The sequence below is a fragment of the Diabrotica virgifera genome, chromosome 5 (assembly GCF_917563875.1).
Source record: "Diabrotica virgifera virgifera chromosome 5, PGI_DIABVI_V3a".
Taxonomy (NCBI): domain Eukaryota; kingdom Metazoa; phylum Arthropoda; class Insecta; order Coleoptera; family Chrysomelidae; genus Diabrotica; species Diabrotica virgifera.
Genome location: NC_065447.1, coordinates 261,818,892 through 261,844,402, shown reverse-complemented (window position 1 = coordinate 261,844,402; position 25,511 = coordinate 261,818,892). Strand labels below are relative to the sequence as shown.

General features: G+C 34.3%; 1 protein-coding gene and 1 non-coding gene across 3 annotated transcripts in view; one reads left to right on the top strand and one right to left on the bottom strand.

The window, feature by feature from the left end:
- LOC114329670 (uncharacterized) overlaps positions 1 to 25,511 on the bottom strand; it is a 634,276-nt gene that overhangs the window by 10,041 nt on the left and 598,724 nt on the right. For both annotated transcript variants that reach the window (XM_028278866.2, XM_028278860.2), the window contains 2 exons: positions 3,814 to 4,150; positions 2,225 to 2,615 (listed from right to left, as the gene is read on the bottom strand). In XM_028278866.2, coding sequence (XP_028134667.1) covers positions 2,225 to 2,615; positions 3,814 to 4,150 — 728 coding nt within the window. The remainder of the gene's footprint in view (positions 1 to 2,224; positions 2,616 to 3,813; positions 4,151 to 25,511) is intronic.
- Positions 20,025 to 20,096, top strand: Trnas-aga (transfer RNA serine (anticodon AGA)). The gene has a single exon. It is a non-coding gene; the product is annotated as a tRNA-Ser (tRNA).

The window sequence follows — 25,511 nt, the reverse complement described above, 5'->3', positions numbered from 1 at the left end:
CGTGGACAGAACATGTCACAAACAAAGAGGTTCTGAGAAAGATGAGTAAAGAAGTGGGAATCTAAAATACCATCAAAACAAGAAAATTGGAATATCTCGGACATATTACACATGGAGAGAGATACACCTTGCTCTAGCTGATTATGCAGGGAAAAATTCAAGGAAAAATAAGCATTATAGTTAGTTTTTAGAAAATTTAGTTAGTTTTTGAGCTATGAAATGCTTTAAAAACCATTATGTAGGTTTTTTTAAGAGTAACAACATCATTTATTACTTTTTTAAGCTCTATTTTGAAAGAGTTCTAGTTGAAAGAGCTTTGAATGAGTCACTAGTCACGAGTGTGTAAGCAACTTTTGAACAGCTACATTTTAACCAATTTTTGTCTTACAGAAAAACAAAACCATCCAAAATATTATTCTTCTTCTCCTTTCTCCTAATGCTTAGTGTCCTTTAAGTCAGATTTCAAAATATTCAAAAAAGCAAAAAAGCAAAATCTACATTTTCTTACTCCTCGAGATTCTTCAAATGACTAATACTTTTTAAGGCATTTTGAGAAAAAGGAATTTAAAAAAAATATTGTTACTATAAAACCAAATTTTTTCAAAAATAAGCACTTCGAACTCTACAGTCAAACTTACAGATCAGATCATATAAATACCTAGTAATACACCTATAAAGTAAATTGTAAAGCGATAACGATTAGTTTTATTTGGGGTGCTAATTAGGGGGAAATTTTCACGATATTTTTACCAAAAAAAAAACGGGGATCAACTTTATTTTGAGCGTAATTTGCTTAATTTTGATACTAGAAACCTTTATAAAATACAAAAATACAGCTTTTGTAAACACTTTAAAAGTTTTGATGAGCTTTCCCCAAAGAGTGCTTCATTTTTTGGTTATTTCATTTGGTTTTTGGTTGAAACATTCGATTGTGAATTTGACGCACCTATTTTTCATGAGCTACATCTTTGCTTCTACTGGATCCATATACTTCACTAATACACCATTTTTTTTGTTTTCATTTCGCATATAGGTACTATATACTACAAGAATATTTTTTCGATAAAATACCAATAATCAAGAATTTTTGAGTTATTTGAGGGGAACCGTCAGAAAACGTGTTTTGTTGAAAATTAAACATTTTCACTAGCAAATATCAAGAAAAGTAAAAAAACTGTATAGAACCAAATTTGCGTAGAATTAGTCAATCAATCCATTTTTGAACTACCGACATTTTAAATGTATGTTTTTCACCCCCCGAGAAGTGGTGGTGGCTTTCACCCCCCAAGTAAAAGCAACCTGACCTCAACTCCAAAAGTGAAGTAGATGGTAATAGGAACCTAAATCCAAATTTTGATGTAATTCGGTGGTAACACGAAAAATGACTGGGTATCACCGTATTTCACGTTCATTTACTGGGCTACAGGTACCTTGGAGGACGTTCTTTTCGACGCGCTCTCTTTCATCCGGATAGAATTGACATCTACCATGCAGGTATTCGATATGAGTTGATTAGGGACAGTAATAATGTAATGATAGTATTCAGTAGACGATATGGAACGAATGAGAATCTAGGTCTATAATTCATGGCAGTGGTGATAGGCGTATAGGGCGTTTTAATGCTTTAGTTAATGGTCATTGATTACTAGACAAAACATATGTAAGATAAAAAATTGGGTAACTATGTACTTTTCTGCAATAAAATATGCATACGAAAGAAGATACCAGTGTGACACTTGTAAGCAATTTTTTTTAACTACCCATTTTTCTAAAATATGTAATAATATTATATACGTACATTGTGTAATTATTTACAAATAATATACAAGAAGATGTCCCATGACAATTTCCTATTATTATTCCGTATTATTTCCTTTTAACGACCTTAAGGAGATAGGTGACCTCCAAAACAAGTACAAAACTGGAGACCGCAAGGTAGAAGAAGAAGAGGTAGACCGAGGAAAAGTTGGCAGGCAGAAATAAACAAAGCCTTGGATGAAAGAGGTCTGCAAGTAGATCAATGTGCGGACAGAGAGGAATGGAGAACGGGTATCGGAAGACGGAGAACGTTGTAAACCGATAACATATTATATCGAGAAAGGTGTTTACAAATGTAGTTACAAATTGGACACGCAAAACTAAGGATCGTAAAGAATGGAGAACACTTGTCAAGCTATGAGCCTAAAAGGCCTGAATAAAATTAATACTATATAAATTGACCTACCTGGAGTGATATCACCATGAACACCCAAATCAACTTCATTGGTCACACTCTTATTGGTCAAGTCGTACTGGCAGGTCACAGCTAATCCCAAATCGCTGCTGGTTACGATCTTATCGTGGTGTTGGATGACTACGTCATTGATATACCTTCCTAAACCGTTTTTCCTCACGTTGCATTCCAGGTTATCATATGGCATATTGAGTTCGAATTCTAGGCTATTGTTGACATCCCTGACGCACGAGTTTGGACTTCCCTTGGCGTATATCTTGCCGTCGAAGAGCTTGCTGGTTTGGATTCTGGCGATCATGTCTCCTGATCTACAGTCGATGCTTACGTTGTAGCAGGAGCTCAGTTCGTAAGTGGCGGCTTCTGGTACTTCTAGGTAAGGATCCTGCGAACCATAAAACGATTAATAGAAACATCATCTTGATTGTAATTGAGATAAAACTTTTTGGCAGAGCATGCATGTGACAAGCTATATATAGTCCGTCCGCTATAACTTTTCCCATGCGGTACGATTCATTTTCAATCAAATTAAGTCAAAACATAAATTGAAACGAACGTCGATGTGTATATACATTGTGTATACTGTATACTATATACTACACGGCGAACATCGGCGTACGTTTTACTTTCTGTTTTGACTTAATTTGATTGAAAATGAATCGTACCGCGTGGGAAAAGTTATAGCGGACGGACTATATATGTTAATATTAATACAATTTTTATGTTAAGGTCTGATTTTTATTAAATCTAACGGTTATGGAAAAGATAACTTTTATGCCACCCTGTCTATCATAAAAAATCTGTATTGATCCTTTAATTATTAGACGTTTTGCGTTTTAGAATATCAGACGAAAAGAAATCATGAGTGGCTATAAGAACTTTGTTTTTATTGGTCTAATTAAATCGTACAATAACTAAAACCCTTTTAGAGTTGGATCGTTAAAAAATAATCGTTTTCCGAGATTTACTTCTCGCCTGGTCAACGAGGAGACCGGCCGATGGAGTTTTCTGCCTGTCGTTACCAGATTTGTAGTTTGAAAACATCTTTAGAGTTCAAATAATATATCTTTGGCAGTAGTGTTATTAGGTGATAGTATGCAGAAGTTATTCTTCAGAGATGGAAGTTGCAGTATGCCGGTAAGAAGTGTTTTTGCAATCTATAAAATTTTTGGTGCAAGCAAGACAAATTATAAATCATAATATCTTTTTTCCGTTTTTTTGATGAAATAATGCAGGCTAAAATTTTCTATGTAGACATTTGGTCAACCTATTTTTTATACAAATAATGAAAGGAAGAAAGGAAGATTTCTAACACGATGGGCAGTACAAATAAATACTCTGGTTGGAAAATCCCTACATGAAGTCATTCATCTGGTACAAGATTGCAGGCAATAAACACAGGATGTTATCAATATTTAGCTTGACACCACGCTCTGACAAGGGTTTAAGGAATAAAAAGAGGTTTCTCGTCTTTAAGAGTTTTTAAAATTTCGTCCTATTATGCAAAAATTCAATAATTTAATAAAACCCACCAACGGAATTCTAAAGCTTATCAGTTGTACTATAATATTTGAACACATTACCTGGATATCAGACAAAGTAGCTCTGGAGTGATGGCTCAATCTGCAGACCATTTCACCGGTGTCACCGTAGTCGTAGGAGTGGCATCTGTAAGGGCTGTTCAAGCAGAGTTCCCTACATTCATCTACAGATCCAACATCCTGGTATACAGAGTCGACCGTTTTTAAGATTCTGCCGCTCAGTTTCTTGAATTCGCAAAGTTTGGTAGGCTCCTCGATGCAGTTATTCTCCATGTACTCCACTCCATCAGCTGGTTGGAACGATGTGCTACCTGCTACGGTTATGCGATCCATTTTGGAGAGCTCGCAGTTACCTGATGCGTTGTGATAGTTTGCAGACCTGAAACAAAATATACTTCATTAGAAGATACACTTTTTTTTTTACAAAAAATAAAATATATTATTTTTGCTTCTTCCCTACTTTTTCTACTTTGTTAATTTCTTGTTCAATAGAATATAAGTAAATATCATAATCCGTACCATAAAATAATTTAAACACAGACATTTGATTTTCTGACTTCAATGACCTGGCAAGGCAAGGCATACGTAATCAACGACTTGGTGGCTCGGCCTACATACTAATATAGCTACATCGTTTTAATTATGTTTCTCTCATTTCCTGTCGTTGAAAGGGCATTCCTACCTTAACTTCTTTTCGATAATATTTACTTATTACGGATCGAGTTTTTTTAACTTGTATAATTAGTTGTTATTGCTAAAATCTTTAAACAACATCTTAAAAAAGAATACAAATAATGAACTTGAGATTCCACTAAATAATTGCCTTCGATGATGCTTCTCACAATGAGCTTTAATTCAATTTTAGTCTTTTAATTTTGCCCATATGCCATATGTCGAAAGACAAATTATTCCATCGCCGATTACAACAAACTTAAAACATTGTTATTAAGTTCTAAGTGGATTCCATTCAATTTGCAATTATTACCTTTCCCACTGAACACTGAAGTTGAAATGGCAATGACGGCGATACTAAAAAGGAAATTTTCGCTTTCGATACAAGAAGGCATCATCGAGTGGCAAGTTTTAAATCAGAACAGGGCCGGCTTCAGGAGTTAAATTTGTATGTACTATGAGTGTGCGAAATAATAAAAATAATGAAAAGAAATATAGCAGTGGGTAGCGATGGAATTCTGACAGATATGCTGAAAGAAGGCGGAGAAGAAGTCATCTGAGTTGCTTACTTATTCCTCTTCATTCCATGCGGAGCATTATAACGGTCCAAAAGTCATTATATTTTTGCTCCATCCTGTATACTAAGTTCGTTAATCATGCGTTGTGTTTCAGAGTATTACGTAGTTCGTTTTTCTCACAATGTTAAATATTGTGTATTTTTCGTTCTTCATAGTATTGGATTATCTGATTTTTTAATGGTTTCCCGAGACGAAAGTCTAGAATTTCGTTGATAAATGGTACTCATTAGACTCAGATTACTGCCGCTACCGACTTTGAGACTGTGAGAAATGTTTGTCTTATAACGATAAGAGCTCCAAAGTTTGATAAACAACAAGTGTTCTTTTTGATGACGCATATGAGAACGGGCCTTAGCTGTGAATACGTCCAGGTCAGCGTTTTTTTTGTGGTGGTACGAAGTATTGAGACCTGCTTGTTTAATTTTTTTGTGATTGATTACGAAGAAAGATTACCGCCTCAGTAGCGTGCTCTTATTATCATTTTCTCGCCAACTTATTGGCAAAGATTTGATTCATTGCATGTTTTGAATCTGAATTGGTTGTTGGATTGTCGAGGGGAGTGTAAACTTCTGATTTTGAGAGAGCGTTTTGGTTAGAGTCTGAGGAGAGAAGATTTAGTTCCATTAGGGCTGTCATCGAGTTCAGGAGTAAAAGCTATCGACAAGAAGATCTTGCCGGTGCCTCGGGCCGCCAATATACGGTTACCGGCAAAATTTTAGTGCAGTTCCAGTTAAGTTTTTTGCAATTTTATTGCAGAAGTTTTTGTGTTTAGTTAGTGTTTGTCCTAATATGACCTAAGCAAGCTGCAGTCCACTGCGTTCAGCTGTTTTTAAGCGAACGCGATATTTTTGTACCACTATTGCTACCATGTTTTTTTATATGCAAGCAGAAGTTAAGAAGTTTTCTTTTGATGTTACTAGTTCAACATCCCAATTTAAGCCTAAAGTTTGCTAGTATTTTTTTGTTTCCGTTAAGGTACTAGTACACTTTATAAGACCAAAAATAATCATTTTTTCAAGAATTTTTTTCTCAGAATCTTTATTAAAAATGAACATAAAACTTTTTACATATTAATATCTAACTCTTAGAGAGTACAAAAAATATATCTTTTTTCATGTATGCACGTACACTAATATTGTAGAGGGCGCAAATTCGAGGCCTCGAAAAATGATGGCGGACAGTTAATCTCAGGATTGGGATACCTGAAACAAAAAAATCGTACTGCATTTGAACAAGGAAAGTTTCTTACGTGACAATTTACCACAATTTGACCAAAAAATAAAAAATAAATATTTTTTAACCATGAAAAACTGAAGAAAAACGGGCGATTTTTTTACGAAATTTTTTCAAATTTCCGTAAAATCTTTTTTTGGCAGGATTTTTCAATACCGGTGGTAGATTGTCACGTAGGCAACCTTTCTTTTTCAAATGCCGTACGATTTTTTTGTTTCAGAAATCCCAATCCTGAGATTAACTGTCCGCCATCGGAACTAGTTTTTTTCGAGGCCTCGACTTTGGCGCCCTCTACAATATTAGTGAACGTGCATAAATGAAAGAGGATATATTTTTTGCATTCTCTAAGAGTTAGATATTAATATGTAAAAGGTTTTATATTCATTTTTAATAAAGATTCTGAGAAAAAAAATCTTGAAAAAATGCTTATTTTTGGTCTTCTAAAGTGTACTAGTACCTTAATGAACTAGATAACTAATTCTTTTTTTAAATATTTTTGTTCGAGTAAGTGCTAATTTATTTTGAAAATGCTGCATTTTTCCATAAAAGTTTTTTGATGAATTATGGAGTTTTTCTAATGAACTATGGAGTTTTTTTTTAATGAACTATGGATAACCTGATGTACTTTTTTTGTATCAATTTTGTGACTTTAGTGAAGTGAAATCGCGTCTTGGACTTAACAACCACCAAGAAGAAAAGGACTGATAAACAAGGTATATTATGTAAACTTTCTATTTTATTTCTTTTGGTAATTATGATTTCTATTTGTAGACCATAAGAGATCACAAATTTAGATTCATTTTTTTGTTTTAATAAATAATGTTTAATTTGCTAAATACAATCTTATTTTTTTTCCTTCTCTCTTGAATCGTAAGAACAGTAAATAATTAGCTGAGTATAGTATAGAGTAAACAAGGTAACTCACGCCATATTTGCTGTAAATTTAAAGTATTTTATATATTTTTTATTTGACTATGTTTTTTTTGGTTCCCTTAAGGTAACCAGTAGCGCCCAATATTATATTTTTTTATTTAACATCCTTATTTTGATTTTTCTAATTTTTTATTTTTCTAAGCTAATAAGAGTATACTATTAACGTCCCTTAAATATCCACCCACAAATCTCTTCCAATTCTGAGCTACTAGGCCATGTTCTTCATTGTGTAACATCCCCCATCCCCTTATATGACATATCAACGTCTTGTCAAAATTCTATTCCCTTTTCATGTGATACAAATGTCACCCTCTTTTGGGCATGTTTCAGCATAGGGCGTCAACTGTCTGCCTCCATGCTGCCCTATCCTTTGCACTGATCTGTATTTCTGCCCAGATTTTCCCAATAGCATTAGTATCTACTGGTCTACCTGGTCTTCTCTTTCCATGTGGTGTGTATTCTAGGGCTTGTCTCGCTATGTCTTTGTCAGGTCTATTAGCGTGTGCCACATCCAACTTCGTTTCCTTTTACATATTGTCTTAGATATAGGTTCCTGGTTAGTTCTTGTCCATAACTACTGGTCTCATATTCGGTTTGGCCAGTACATGTTAAGAATCTTCCTTAGGCATTTATTTATGAATACCTGCATCAGCCCGATACATTTTCTTGACACTTTCCAAGTTTCTGCTCCGTATAGTAGCACAGTCTTCACGTTGCTGTTGAATAATCGTATCTTGGTTTTACTTGTCATCTGATGTGAAGACCACATTTTCCTTAGCATATAAAATGCGTTTTGAGCTATTCCTATTCTCCGTTTTACGTCCTCCTCCGTCCCTCCTATGTGGTTCAAGATACTGCCCAAGTAGTTAAATTCCGTGCCTTCCAGTGATATTCCCGTTTCTCTTGGTGTATTTATTTTCATTATCTCAGTTTTTCTGATGTTTATATTAAGTCCGACCTTCTTCCCTGTCTCTGCTACTTTTTCAGTTTTGCGTTGCATGTGTTGTCTCTTTTTATGATAAAAGGCATAATATATCATCTGCAAATAACATTCTATCTAATTCGAGTCTTATTACTATTAGTAGCCTTAGACATGATCGAGTCGATTACTATCAGGAATTAGGTAGGAGAGGGCACACAGCCGTGCCTTACTCCTGTACAAATATCTATTTACTAAAGAAGTAAAAATCTTGTGGAGTACCACAAGGTTCAGTATTGGGTCCTATACTGTTCCTTATCTTTATAAATGACATCACTAATTTAAAAATCAATGGAAAATTTTTTCTTTTTGCTGATGATACCAGTATCACTTGGAGCAACTCAACTATTGCATCTCTGCACGAAACTATAACTTCGGATCTACTGACGATAAAGATCTGGTCTGACTCTAATTTACTCTCTTTTAACGTAAATAAAACAGTAGCATTATCCTATAAAGGAGCTCTTCAACCTTTGCCTCTTAATAACAGCCAGATCAGTACCGTTGATTCTGTAAAATTTCTTGGTATTTTTTTAGACAGCAACCTCAAATGGTCCCTTCATATCGATTCGTTAAGTAAGAAACTCGCCTCAGCTTGCTATGCAATACGATCTGTCTCAAGGGAACTCAATTTAGCATCTTCTAAAATAACATATTTTTCGTTGTTCGAGTCTCATCTTCGATATGGTCTTCCTTTTTGGGGTTCTAGTACAGCTGATCAATTTGATGTCATTTTTAGATTGCAAAAAAGAGCAATAAGATATTTGTTTGGCCTCAGAAGATCTACACATTGCAGAAGTTACTTCAGAGATCACGAAATTTTAACACTTCCATCTTTATATATTCTAGAAACAGTTTGTTTAATTCGTAAATACCTTCATGTCTTTCCATCAAGGCCCAATCATCTTTACTCCACCAGAAATTCAATCTTTGATATTTATTTACCGATTCCATCCACTGAGTTAGTAAAGAAATCTATATTATATTCCGCAAAGAAACTGTACAATCATCTTCCGTTACAACTTAAATCTGCAACATCTTTCCCTAAGTTCCGTATAATGACAAAAGCCTATCTATCCAAAAGACCATATTATTCAATAGAAGAATTTCTTAATGAATAACTAAGAAAATTGGGTTCCATACGCAGTAGCGTAAACTTGTCAGTTCCTTATGTTGTACCTATTTTATTTTATTTGTTGTATCTATTTTATTTTATTTGTTGTAATTTGCAATTTATATATATTTTGCAATAAATTGTTTTTGTCTTGGCTTTTATATCTTATACTGTACATTATTGACGATTTATCTAATTTTAGTAAATTGTAGTTGTTATTTGTTATTTATATTATGTTTTTCTTTTGACTGTATGTAAGCTTTGTCCATAAAATTGTAAAAAATTTCAGTGACAATAAAGCATATTTCTATTAAAACAAACTTAAAAGACTTAAAGTGGGTACATTACTAGTACAATACAAACAAACTTTTTCGGACTAATCAGTCCATCATCAGGTTAAAGCTCCAGATCCAAAGTAGTTGAAACTAGCTACTGTGGTAGGTCCAATGACCTTACCAGTATAAAAAAATTAGCCATTTCGGCTACATCGAGAGTGATAATAGGTCGATGTTACAAAAATAAAGTGTAATTAAACCATAATGGAGTATTCATCTTGGCTTCAAACTACATGGTTATGTTGAAGACAGTAGAAAATACCTATTTGTTCTGTTAACTTCCCTTCTTAGACTATGCGTGCTGTGGAGCCATCGTAGAACAGTTTTATAATTCTGATATAATTGAGAGGCATTCCGTATTTCTCTAGTAATTTTTATAATGTTTTGCGATCTACACGACCAAACGCTTTCTCGAAATCTATAAAGTTTACATATAGCTTATTCTGCTAGCACTATGCACTGAGTAGCACTTCTTTGTTGTTTACACAAGGCAAGTCTAATGACCGCAAGTACTTTCAGTAAGTAAACCAAATTAATGTAAATGAGGCTTCAGTAGATATGTGTGAAATATTTAGCGGTAAACTTATAATATGCTCTTGAAGTCTAGCAATTAGTACTTTTGTAGAGTATTTATTAAGTTCACAGTTAAATATTTTATGATTTATGTCTGTCATAGAGTTATCACATGCACAAAAAGAGTTGATAAGGATCCCATTATAGCTAAATGTGCAGTAAAGTCAGCACGGTTTATTCTTAAACGGCTTGAGGAATAAAATCGACTAACGTAATAATCAAATACATTAGCGTCTCTTTGCAAAGACAATGACGTTGACTTTGCAAAGTAATGTCCATTAGTTGTCGGCGCATTAGGTAAATAAAAAAATATATTATGTAGAATGTTTTTCGGAAGTTGTGGGTATACGTAAGTGGAAGGATTCTGCGTAGTCTCTACAAACATGAACCAAGCAGTTTCTCATATCGCTCTCAATTTTTTTATACAATTTCATTTAAACCTACCGATTTTTTTGCCATTTTTAGGTACCTAAGGCCACTTGCGCATTCTAGGTAGGTACCTAAGTATACAGTATCTATCCGGTGATATGGAATAATAAATAATGATAGATTAATAATGACAGTGACATGTTTATATTATTAAGAAGTGTATAAAATTTAACGAACTGTCAATACTGTCAGTACTGAGACATTGGCAGTTCGTTGTTAAAATTGCAAAATTAAACGTATTTACATTAAAATGGAAAATAATCGTAATCAAAGTCCTGCAGAACAAACTTCTATTTAAAATAAAATGAAAACTAATCCAGATGACTGCCCCGTGGAACTGATCTGTGCTTACAGCAGGAGAGTTAATCCAGATGACTGTCCTGCAGCATCAATTTGCAGAACAAGAAATTTACAATATAGAGCAAATATAACAGAACTTCACGGAGTAACACAAAAAGACAGGCAATTTAAAACTCATGACGATACTCAATACAACACTTCTAGTAACCAAAAGGAAGATGAGCTTTATTTTAGTTTATACACTGTAGACCAGAGTCGTGACGATCCAAATTTTACTTACCAAGAGTCAGATAAGAAATTGGTAAACCAACCTGGGAAACCATTATATGAGAGTGGTCAATATTATGAAGAGGAAGTTTATCAAGAATATTCAGATGCCCAAGGATATAAAGGAACTTTAAAAGAAAATCCTAAAGAAAGGTACCAAAAACCAGATAAGAAATTGCTAAACCAACCTGGGCAACACTCATATGAAAGTGGTCAATACTATGAAGAGGAAGTTTATCAAGAATATTCAGATTCCGAAGGATATAAAGGAACTTTAAAAGAAAATCCTAAAGCAAATTTCGAAAAAACTAACAAACATAATGAAAAGAAAGATACAGATTATTTTACACCTATCAAAAAACAAACACAAACTTATGCATCTACCCCAAAAGATAAACAGATATCTAAACGGTTATTCAAGCCTATAGAAGAACAGTTACCTTTACCATTACACGAAAAAGAAAGTTCTACATTTAGTGAGACATCATGTACCTGTGACATTTTAAGAAAAGAACAGGCAATGAGAAATATACCATTAGAAAATGAAGATGCTTTTTGGAATAGTTTAGCAAATTTTATGTGTGAAAATAGTAGGATTATGAAAAAATATGAATCAAGTTTTGGAGAAGATGCGTCACAAATTTTAGGACAATTATCTTCGAAAGACAAGGATGCGAAACTAAGGGACTTACTACGTAGAATCAACAAAAAAGAACAAGAAATTAAACGTATTCGTGAAGAGTTTAGAGAACTACTACCTCCTAAAAAATTTGCACATTCTTCAGCTGTTCAAAAAGGTGAGACTTCTATACAAAAGGTTCACTTAAAAGATCGGTCTGCAATTTCAAATAATAGTGATAGACTAGGCCAATACCATTGCAATCCGCATTGTACACATACATGTAACCAACGACAAAAGTCTGGTAAGGCTTATTGGTATTATTAAAATCTTGTATACTCGTCTCTATAAGATAAATGTATATAAATAAAAATAAATGTTTATGTATATGTCCTATCTTCTTCTTACAAAATCGTCTCCTATCAAAGGTTGGCTATAACTACAGAAATCTTAACTTTTTTGGCTGCAGCTCTGAACAATTGTATTGAACTGCACCCATACCACTCCCTTAAATTTTGAAACCAGGAAATCCTCTTACGTCCCACATTTCTCTTTCCCGAGATTTCTCCTTGGATTATCAGCCTTAAGAGTAAACAGTAGTGATCAACAGGTAGCAAAAACGCGTTCCAAGATTGCGGCTGTAATTTTGAATATTTTTTCGAGATATTTGGCACACGTATTCGTAATAAAATAAAGAATGGCGGTACAGAGCCCAATTTGAAAAATATATTAATATATGGAAATTACTCTGTAATTAAATACAATATTAAAAAAACGAGCCTGTAACGCCATTAAGAAGAACAAAAAATACACTTTCTTCAAATAAACTTTTTTATCCGATGCCTAGATTTTGTGTCATTTTGGAACTACTAAAATTTTTTATTTCATTAGTAGTTCCAACATGACACAAAATCTAGGCATCGGATAAAAAAGTTTATTTGAAGAAAGTGTATTTTTTTGTTCTTCTTAATGGCGGTACAGGCTCGTTTTTTTAATATTGTAATTAATTACAGAGTAATTTCCACATATTAATATATTTTTCAAATTGGGCTCTGTACCGCCATTCTTTATTATATTACGAATACGTGTGCCAAATATCTCGAAAAAATATTCAAAATTACAGCCGCAATCTTGGAACGCGTTTTCGCTACCTGTTGATCGCTACTGTTTCCTCTTAACGGGGAGTACTTTTTGTTTCTAATTATGTGGCCTAAATATTCCAGTTTTCTCGTTTGTATGTTTTTTTTATAACTTCGTATTCCTTACCCATCTTCATCAAAACATCTTGATTTGTTAGTCTCTCTGTCTAAGGTATTTTCCACATTCTCCTGTAGCACCACATCTCGAAGGCCTCAATGTTTTTAATGTTTATCTTTTTTAGTGTCCAAGCTTCCATGCTGTACATCAGAACGGAGAAAACATAGCACCTTAACATTCTCCTTCTTAATTTCAAATTTATGTCGCAGCAGCATAGGAACTTTTCATTTAATAAATTATTGTCTCGATATTTCTATTCGCCTCTTAATTTCTTTTGTCTGGTCATTAGTATCAGTGAACCAAACACCTAAATATTTGTGTGACGTAATTCTTTCAACTTGCTTATTATATATGGTTATATTCACATTGGTGTATAGCTTCTTTGTTACAATAATAAATTTAGTCTTTTTGATGTTCAATTTTAAACCATACTTATGAGTGTTGGTATTATGAGTGTTTATGTTTTCCAGCAAATACTGTAAATGTGTTAGAGTATCTGCTACTATTAGAGTGCCATCAGCGTATCGTATATTGTAAATTAATTCTCCGTTAATGTTCATACCAACGCTTTGATCTAGGTGCGCTTCCTGACATATTGTTTCGCTATATATATTGAATAGTAGTGGAGAAAGCACACAACCCTGACTCACACCTCGACGAATCTCAATGTCTTTGGTTAACTCATTATCAACCTTGATTTTTGCTGTTTGTCCGAGTACAACCTGGATATGATGTTAATGTCGCGACTGGTGATGTTTTTACTTCTTAGGATTTCATACAGTTTTTTGTGTCTGACTTTATCGAAGGCGTTCTCAAAACCTATGAAGCCTACATAGAGGTCTTGGATTACATCCAAACATCTCTGCATTAACACGCTCAGACCAAACAAAGCTTTCCGTGTTCCCAGACCACTTCCGAATCTAAACTGTGTGGTACTTATGTCTTTTTCTTCTTCTTCTTCTTCTTCTTCTTCTTCTTTTATATAGGCCGTACTGCCTGTTTTTCTTCAACGGTGCCTTTCATTCTGCCCCTAAGTTGTCATTCCATTTATCTTTGGGCGTCCTATACTTCTCCTGCCTAACGGTGATTTGTCCCTGGCTATTCTTACTAACCTTGATTCAGACATCCTGCTTATGTGCTCATTCCACTCTTCTTTTCTGTTATTTACCCAGGTATTTATATTGTCTACCCCACATATGCGTCTGATTTCCTCACTTTTTACCCTATCCTTTAGTCCTTTTCCAGCAATCCTTCTTAAGATCTTCATTTCGTTGGTTTCCAAATGTCTTCGAAATTTGCTTGTATCTGGTCTTGTTTCGGCCGTGTAAGTCATAACTGGTCTAATAACTGACATATATTCGGGCCTTTGTTTCCAATCTTAGGTGTTTGTTTTTCCAAATTGTGTCGTTTAGGCATCCGGCTGTTCTACTGGCTTTAATTATTTGGTCTTTTACCTCTTCTTCGATATTGTTGTCGGCTGATAAATTAATTCCCAGACATTTGAAAGTCATTACTTGTTGTATAATTTGAATGTCTAACTCCAATGTCCTTTTCTAATTTATTAAATATTCATTTGTAAATTAATTTTCAAAATACTTTCAATATGTGGCTCATCAATGCTATATAGTCCTGTGGTCTGAACACTTTCTAGCGTTATTCTTCGTCAGGATTGTGACAAAAGTAGAAGTAGAGGTAGAGATATGTCCTTTATAGAATTGTAAACTATGCATTTATCATACGAGTATTATGACCTTAAGCAAAATTGTTGTGGATGATTCCCGGAAGGTTTCTGAGTTGGTCCGACCAATCTAAGTAAAAAGGGGGTGCCCCTGACATTTTTAAAAATGTTTTTGAAAAAATGTTTTTGAAGATATTCTTCTTTAGGCGCGATTCTATTGAGGGTAAAATTGTACATAAATCTGCGCGCCTGCGCACACAGACAGTAAGTAGTTCCTTGCTAATCTTTCAAGATAGGTATTTATGTATCTGTATCCGTGCAAATGAGTCGTTAAAAGAATATATTAGTGTTTTTAGTAAATGTATTATTTATTATAATTCTTGTGTTTTTGGATTTGTGTTTCTCTGTAGTAAAATAATTATTTTACACTACATAACATTTTTACACTACTTGTCGCCGTGTTGTGTAATTATATCCAAAACTTACATGTCAATTAGAAGGACCTCGCTGGTGTAGTTGGTAGGGCGTTAGCTCCGTGATTGGAATGACGCGGATTCAAATCCTGGGTGATTCATATTTTTTTTTATTTTTGGTTGTTTTAATAAAAATTTTTTAAAAGTGGTAGATAAGAAAGTTAGTTTAATTTTTAAATAAAATACAAATAACCTGTTAAGTATATTTACTTCGTTGAAATTACCTATATAATAGAAGAATATCTTCTTACGTGCGTACAAAGTACACACACATTCTTTTTTTTTTCTTAATTTTTTATGATGTGTAACTAAAAGATACATACGTAGACACGTATTAACATTTATTGGTCTAATTTTAACAAAATAAATGCAAGATAGATAAATTATGATTATAACACCAACATGTATTTACCCGCTAGGGTATTCTAATTGACGCCTGACAGCAATTTGACAGGCCTCAATCTCACGGTCCAGTTGCTGCACTTTCCATTTAGCGCCGGATCTGCCTCATCGAATAAAATCTGCTTAGCACAAACGATAGACAGCGTTGGGCTGCCACTGCCACTCACATTTGATGGCTTCACGTTTGGATCTCACAATCGGCTGTCTCATTGTTACAGTTGGCAGCTCCGCACATACGAAGACTTGGATGCTCCGCACAAGACAATTGCATAAAATAACAATTATTTTTATATTGACCGTAGAAGTAATTTCTCAACGTCTAGGTTACATGCCGAGTAATCTATCCACTACATCACGACACGGACTGCACCAGAAGACCATTGGCGGGTTACAATAATTGGAGCAAGTGCCGGAATGTCAACTAAACATTAATAAAACCTATATACAAACTTCAAACAAGAAGGGTTAAAATTTACTAAATATGATCGTAGTGATACAATCTTACCGCGATGTTTATAAAAATATATTCCATTGTTTTAAAATTTCTATTTTTGCACACTTTTGATCTATTATTATTAACTTTATACGAAATAAACAACCATTATATACTAATGTGCTAATAACAAAAAAGAAAATTAAAATAATAAAAGACGATAAAAGTGGCATAATAAAACATGATAATTGAAAAATAAAATAATAGCCAAGAAATATGTTTAAGCAGTTAATGAAGAAGTAGAAATAAGAAACTAGGAGAAACAACGATTCTGAAAAGATTTTGGAAATAAACTAGAAGAAGACACCAGGAGCAACCAAAAACTATTCTCTAAGGTTAGAAAACGTCTAAAAAGTAATAAAATAATGCAGTAACGTCGATAAAGAACGATAATGGGGATATATTAAAAGTAGATAGAAGACAGTAATGAAGAGATGGAAAGGTTATTTCCAAAAATTTTTACGGACGGAAACAAAAAACACTACAGAATCGCCAAGAGAAAAAAGCGATACTGAAGAATATATTACATAAAATATAGTATGAGGAATTAATAGATGGCAAGAAGAAAACTAAAAAATGAAAAGGCTCTTGGACATAATAAAATTACGGCAGAAATAATTAAAAGCATGGAAAGAGGAACCAATAACTACCTACAGACTGAGACGTACACTAGAAGCAACACTGCACCAGGTAGGTCTAAAACTTGCGATACATATACAAGAGTACAAAATACATAAAATGGAATTGTTCGAAGAAGATACAACTTTAAAACAAGATGAAGATGGAAAATTGACCAGGATCCGGATACCGTATCATTCATTATAATATAATGGCTGTGTTAGGTGGGACATGTGAAAAGAATGGAAGAAGGCGAAAATCTAAACAAAATAAGCAAACAATTTCCGATAGGAAAAAGAACAGAAGGTAGAATGAAACTGAGATACGTAGAATAAATAGAAAAATATACAACAATCTTAGAAATAAAAAATTGGACAAAAATGTTCGAAACAGATCGGAATGGAGAAGAATCCTGGAACAGATTAAGGCCTATAAAATGTTGTCAAGCTAGTGATGATGATGATGGAGCTAATGAATCAGATCAGATAATCAAGACTAACTGCAACTGAAAAAATATAACTAATAACTTTGAAACAACCCATATAATAGTAACTCGTTAAAATATTTGTAAATGGCTATAGATCCAGAGTCCGAATAGGTAATAAACTCATAAAGAAAACAAACAGTGGACTAAAACAAGAAAAAGCGCTGTCATTTTAACATAATCCTGCAGAAAGTAGTACCTAAGAGCAGCACAAATTTGAACAGAATTACTGAGAATAAATGACCAAAATTCCTACTAGCCTACGCGGCTGACATTGACATTGTAATAAATACCGTCACCAATGGAAAGAAAACTTTCAATAAATTAGACATAGAGGCAAAAAACTTGCCTAATGGTCAATAAAGAAAAAATCCAAATATATGTTCATTAATATACAAACTACACGAGATACAAGTATTATAGGGCAAGCTGTAACATAATAACAACATATAAATTTGAAATAATTTTAAATATCTCATCTAATCAAGATTTATAAAACAGTGATTAGGCTAGTGCTCATGTATGGGTGTAAAACGTGGACGCCGACAAAAGCAATGGAAAGAAAACTCAGATATTTTGAGACATAAATTCGAAGAAAGATCCTTGGATCTTATTACTACTCGAATGGGTATTACCAGTATCGAATGAGTACTACTAGTATCGAATGAGAACAAAATAATGAGGTCAAACAAATATTTAGATCTAGCGACGTAGTCCAAGAGATTAAAAATACCAATGTCAATAATGGGCTGGCATATGGATAGTGAAAAAACCCTTAGGACGCCCAAGGGAGGCTATCCACTGACTTAACTATCATAGACGAGAACTGCCATTCGAGATGGAAGAGGGCCAATCAACGGGAAAATTAATAGAACAAGCGTAGAATTAGGTTATTTCGTTCTTTAGGATCTGAATTAGGGCTTTTTTTGATACTCTTGATCTTTTACTTGCTTCAAATCTACTGTTTCCGACAAAATTGAAGTATTCTGAAGTGATTTTTCAAGTATTTGATGCAAAGTCTGGACAATAGACGTCGTTTTGATGTTTGTTGTGATTTTGATCGTATGTTTTATTTTATATTTCAGTTCTAAAGGAAGAAATAACTCGAGCAACCTCTCTATAGGCCTGGATGCCGTGTACCAAAAAAAAAGTTGACTAATAGCAAGCTGAAAATTTGTTTACACCTTAACGGTGTCTAGTCGGACAAACTTTGATGTCCGGGAACACTGGAACAGGGGAAGTTTTAATTGTGGAACAGTTTAAAATTAAATTTGGAACGTCAGATTACGAAAACGTCCCATGTATTTTGTCGTACAGAATATTCAATTGATTTGTTACCCTTTCATTTAACTCTCATGCAAAAATCAGACTGCCATTACGAACCAACATGATTCCTGTCATTTAACATGTTCTTCGTGTTTCATTAATTAAAATGCCCAGTTGGTGGTAAATAGCAGTCTGATTTTTGCATGAGAGTTTAATGCAATGGTAACAAATCAATTATAAGTTCTGTTCGACAAAATACATAAAACGTTTTCGTAGTCTGACGTTCCACATTTTTAACCTGTTCCACAATTAAAACTTCCCCTGTTTCAGTGTTCCCATACAAAAAAGTTTGTCGGAATAGACACTGTTAAGCTATTAAAAAAATTTCAGCTTGCTATTAATCAACATTTTGAAGTTATACTTCTTTAGGCGCGATTTCATTGAGGGTGAAATTTTATTAATCTGCGCGCATGCGCACACAGGCAGTATGGAGTTCGTTACTAAATGTTTTAATTTCTGGACCTCGGAGGTAAACTACACTATGTCGACATGGCGTTTTTCGAACAAGTTTATTTAATCGACTTGTTTTATTAGTTGGATTATAGAAATTGGTTATATATTATCATTAAAATATAGACGTATTGTCTATCAACCCATTATGATATATATCAGATTTTTATTAACATTCTAAGTGCTCTAAACTTTGTTGCAAACACACGCTAAACACAGTTGCTCGAAATGACATAGTGTAGTTTACCTCCGAGGTCCAGATTTATGTATGTATCAGTCCAGAAAAGGCGTGGAAAGAATATATTAGTGTTTTTAAATATATTTTTCTACAAACGTGTTAAAAATGCAATTTATAGCATTCCATAGGAGCGTTAAAAATGTTACTTTAAAGCGCCAGTGCTTTCAAATTTTTAAGGCACTGCAGTTAAAAGTGAATTGTCAAATTGTGAAACGTCAAAATATTTATATTTCATTTCAAAGGTGGCTTAAAAGGTTTTTTAAAATTTAATTTAAACTGTATTATTGCATTTTTAACACGTTTGTAGAAAAAAACTATTAAAATTTGTTAGAATATACAAAAATAAAAGTAGATGTTTTTCTGATTTACGTATTGACAATATAGGCAGTTTTGATGTAATGTCAAGAAAAATATAAAAATGGAATGTCAGTCAAGTTCAAGTAAAAGTTTTTGTACGTATTGTCCTGTAATTGAGAATGAATAAATTATAATTGTTGATATATAAGACGTTTGTAGAAAAAATATTGTATGATATAAGGACGTGTTAAAAAGTACATTTTTAAGGCACTCATGTGAATTGCAGAATGAGCGAAGCGAATCTTTCACACGAAACTTTCACATACGTGCCTTAAAATTGTACTTCTAACATTTATATCATAAATAGGTAACTATTATTATAATTTTTGTGTATTTGGACTTGTCTACCTCGGGAATAAGATAATAAGTAATATTTAAAGTAATTTATAATTCACTTCGTCTGTTTGTCACTATGTCTGAGAAATCTTGTAGCCCGGATAAACAAAAGGGTATAGCTCAGTGGTAGAGCGTTGGACTAGAGATCAAGAGGACCCCGGTTCGAATCCTGGTGTTTTCTAATCTTTTTTTAATTTTTGGTATTGTTTTAATAAAAATTTTTGGAAAGTAGTAAGTAAAAATTAATTTAATCTTTAAATAAAATACAAATAAACTGTCCGAAAGTATATTTATTTCATTGAAATCATATTTAGAAGTATAACTTCTTACGTGCGTACAAAGTACACACACATTATTTTTTTTTTGATACGCGGGATCCAGGTCTATTAGGACATCCACAAAGTTACCCATTTATGATTAGGTTTCATTTCAAATAATGTTTCATGCACGATGTATCCTTGGGATAAAAAAATATTATATTGAGTTGATAAAAAATAAAGTGTAAAGACAACATTAAAATACGGCAGTCACCATTTAGAGACTAATTATAATTATTGAATAATATATTCAATACCTCTCTCTATGACGGCTTTTTTTTTTTTTTTTTTTTTATTATGCTTTATTTAACAATCAGAATACATTAGCATCCTATAAGTTAAAGTGTTGGCTTGGGAGCTGGGCCCCTCATTGGCGTGAAGGGACTCCCTCCAATGAAGGAGTCCTAGATAGTCTTCATGTCAGCTGGCCATAATCTCTTCAACCTTCTGGCAATTGGAGCTTGTACTAGTGGCTGTAATACTGCGTTGGGGTGTGTTTCCATTTTCTCGTGGTGTTTGTTGTACCTATCTTTAATGACATCTGTGATGAATGGAACCTTCAGATCTTCATGTAATGTTAAATTCGACACGAACCAAGGTGCATCTGTGATCATGCGTAGTATTTTTGACTGGCTCCTTTGGATGATAGCAATATTAGATTTGCTTGCACATCCCCAGACTTCGATACCATACATCCATATTGGTTTGATTATGGTGTTGTATATCAGCAGTTTATTTTCCAAACTTAGTTTTGATTTTCTACCTATCAACCAGTAGAGTTCTTTGACTTTCATGTCTATTTGTTTTCTCTTCTTTGTTATGTGCACTTTCCAAGTAAGTTTAGAGTCTAGATGTATGCCGAGGTATTTGGAAGAGTTGTTTTTAGCAATAATTTTGTTATTTATGTATAGTGATGGACACTGATCTTTTCTTGTAGTAAAGTTGACATGGACGGATTTAGCCTCATTTATCTTAATTTTCCATTTTTTTACCCAATTTTCTAGGTTTGCTAAGTCATTTTGTAGGATGTTGGAAGCTTCTACTGGATCTTGGTGAATTGCTAAGATGACGGTGTCATCCGCAAAGGTTCCTATGACAGTGTGTGGAGACGTAGGAATATCTGATGTGAATAATACATATAGAATGGGACCCAGGACACTGCCTTGCGGAACTCCGGCCTTGATTGGGAATTTTTGCGAATATTCATCATTCACTTTTACAAGAAACTGTCTGTCGTGAAGATATGATTCGAGCAGTCGATAGAAGGATAGTGGAAAGATTTTAGATATTTTGTATAAAAGTCCATCATGCCAAACCTTGTCAAAGGCTTGGCTAACATCCAAGAATACTGAGGGGCAGTATTGTTTTTGTTCTATTGCTAAATTTATTGAATGTGTTATTCTGTGTATTTGCTGAACTGTTGAGTGGCCTTGTCGAAAACCAATTGGTGTGATGGAATCCAATCCTCAGGGAGTACTTCCTTATTTATTCTTTGAAGTATGAGTCTTTCTAGTAGTTTTGACATAACTGGCAATAAGCTGATTGGCCGATAAGATGAAACTTCGTTTGGGTTTTTGCCTGCCTTCAGTATTAAAATTATTTCTGCTGTTTTGAGTTGCGTCGGCCAGTAGTTTAGTCTCAGGATAGCATTGAAAATGTACATCATGAATATGACTCCTCTGCGTGGCAGTTCTTTTAACATTTTGGAGGTTATTTTATCGATCCCTGGAGATTTTCTTGGATTTAGGAAGTTTAGTTCATTTTGAACTTCCTTTACAGAAAGTTGTTTGGTTGCGGGTATGTTGTTTGGGATATTTGAGAGATGTCTAGCTATTTCGTCATCAACTACATCACAGTTCGGTGTGAATACATTGGATAAGTATGCACCAAATAGTGAAGCCTTTTCTTTATCGCTTCTTGCCCATATAGCTGCAGGATTGCTGGAGTCACGTACAGGAGAATTCTGCATTTGAGGCTTGTTTTTGAATTTGCATGGTTTCCAGATGGAGTTATCACTTCGGTTAAGACCCTTCAAATATTCATTAAATGAACATTCACGCAATTCTTTAATTTTTGCTTTTAGTCGACTACTGGCTCGGTTGTACACTGTTCTGTCAACAGGGGCTTGCGTGCGTTGTAATCTAGCTCTTGCTTTTCGTTTTAGAGTTATGAGTTCCTTCACTTCTTTAGGTACAGAAATATCTTTCTTTTGGATGGTGGGACGAGGAGTGGCTTGTTGTACTGATTCAATTAGGAGGTCATTAAAAGTTGTGATCGCCCCTTCGACTTCATTGGGTTCCTTTAGTCTGATGTCGAGTTTTACTTTTTCTTCAATTCTGGTACGATATTCTTCCCATTTGGTTTTCTTATTATGTAGTCTTGTGGGAGTTTTTCTATGTAACGCTGCTGTTCCTATTGAAGCTATTATCGGAGAGTGGTCAGAAGAAAGATCATAGCTTGGTATTACGTCTAAGTAAGGAGCTGGTAACCCATTTGTCACAAAAAAGTCAAGCAAGTCAGGAGTTTTAGCAGGATCAGTTGGCCAGTAAGTTGGAGTTCCTGTTGACAGGTATGCGTAATGCTTCTCGTGAATCACTGATGCCAATTCTCTACCTTTGGTTGTTGTAAGCCTAGACCCCCATAAAATGTGTTTGCTATTGTAATCACCGCCCGCAATAAATTTGGATCCTAGTGTATCGAAAAAATCACTGAAATGTTCCTTTTTTATGTTGTGTCGTGGTGGACAGTAGACGGCGGCAACTTTTAGATTATATGAGTCCATGCAGACGTTGACAGTTGTGGCTTGTAGAAAATTTTCGGCATATTTTGGCATTTCATGGTGCTTTATTGTGTTTTTTATTAGGATAGCAGTACCAGCATGTGCAGTGTTGTCTGGGTGATTGCTGTGATATGTTGTGTAATGTGGAATGTAAAAGTAGGATCTGTCAGTGAAGTGTGTTTCGCTGATGAGAAGCAGGTCTATGGAATTGTGTTTTAGAAATATTTCAACTTCTTGTTTGTGATGTAGAATGCCGTTGGCATTCCACAGTGCTATTCTAATGAACTTAATGAATTTTATTTATTAACGTAGTAAGCATATTCATCACCATGGTGTTTTGATGAATAAGTTGCTGAAACATGGCTTTGAATTCGTCTAAGAATCTATGTAGCATATCTGTTGTGGTGTCACATTGATTCTGCTGAGTATAATTGTTGGATGCTACATTTGCATAGGTCACACTATTTCTTACCGGCGTTGTTGTTGGCTTGGTGGTAAGATTAGGATGGGCATTTGGGCAACCCTGACTGCTGACTGGCTGTACATTTTGCCTATTATTTTGATTATTAGGGCGTCTCATTATGTTGTGATAGTAGCTACAACCTTTATAGTTGGCTGTATGGGCACCTCCACAAAGTGCACATGTTGCTGGAGTGTTCCTTGTTTTTGTGCAGGTTGATGTACTATGGGCTCCCCCACACTTAACGCAGACAAAAGGTTTATAACAGTAACCCTTGGTGTGTCCATATTGTTGGCATCGCGTGCATTGAGCTGGTCCATAGTTAGGTTTTGGAGGTTCTACCTGTATGATTAAATTTTGCATTTTTTGTATTTTATATACGTCTTTGTTATTTACCGCAGGCTCTAAATCCACAAAAAACAGATTAAGAGGCTCCTTAGTTCTTTTGTCCTTGGCATTGAGGATATTTCTGACTTGATGGCCTTTTGCGTTGAGTTCTTTCACTATTTCTTTTGTATCCATAGTGTGGTGAAGGTGTCTGATCACTACTCGGAATGCACGTTCTTCTTTGAGTTGGTATGTGTGGTGTACAATTTTTTTCTCACGCATATACGTTACTAGATGCCTGTAAGACTCAACAGTATCACTAATTATTTTAATTGTATTATCTGCAAGTGTTTTTGTACTGTAGTGCACATCATCAATGGCATCTCTTAAACTTAGTATCATTTTCTGGTAATCTGTTACTCCGTACACAAATATTGGAGGAGGTTTTATAGTTTTAGCTTCGGTGATATCTATTTGTTGGTCTGTTTGACTCTCTTCTACAGTTTCTTCTACAGGAAGCTGACTATATCTATTGCTTATATCTATGTCGGAGTTTTGTGAGTTGCTTCTTCTGATCTTCCTTCTTTTTGTATTCGTTACTTGTTGCCATTCGTTCTCGTTGGCTGCGTGTTGTTCTAGCTGCTCATCGTCACTTGTAGAGGACAATCTGTGATAATATTTCTGACTGGTTGATGGTATATGTTGTGATTTTTGGATCATTGGTACCTGATGTATGTAATTTTGTTGATTAATTGGTACCTGCTGAGTGGAATTTGCTTGAGAAGCATCAAAATGTTGTTGAGATAAACAAGAATTATTATTATTCATTGCTGCTTGAGTTATTGGTTGAGAATTAATAAATTGTTGTACTTGCATATTTGTATCTGCTACACCCTGTATGTTGGTTTGCGAAACTGGCTGGCTATAAGAATCTCCAGGTCCATTACTAGCTGGTAACACATTCATGTTTTTATTTCACTTAAATTAGCACTGGGTTCAAAAACTCATTAAATTTCAATGTAAATGAAAATAAATATTTCATTAATTGTTTTTAAATTGTAGGTATCGGTTTTTAACAAAAATTCCGGTTCGAAATTTTTATCGTGGCGTACGTTGCTTGATGATTAAGGCAATACATCCGCACAGCACGAGAGGCGATTCGGTACTGTCTATGACGGCTTGAAAATAAAACGTGTACCTACGGCACTGAAGGATACATTTTTCTATGTCGCTATTCCGCCGAGTACAATATAGCACCTGCTATTATATTATGTCGCGCGTTTAATAGACCGTATCCATTCTGCAGTCTACTTTTTCCATCATCCGATCCGATATATAATCTGTATATAAACATTAATGTTGACTACAGTCGGAAAAATGAAAGAATACCCATGAACGAACATATAAAACACGCTGCATTTTCTTGTCACCGTGTCAGAAATAAAAGTGTACAGTGCAAGTACATGTAACAATAATTATTACATGTACTTGCGCTGGCCAATTTTCTTTGTGACACGGTGACAGGAAAATACAGCGTGTTTTATATGTTCGGTCATGAGTATTCTTTCATTTTTCCTACTGTATCTGTATTAACTGGTCAAGTTGACAAATGATCTTTGTTATCCTCTAGTACACAAGATATAATAACATCTTACAGTCATATTTTTTAAGAAGTGTATCCGGCTGAAAGAAGATTATCGTTTGTCCCCGTAT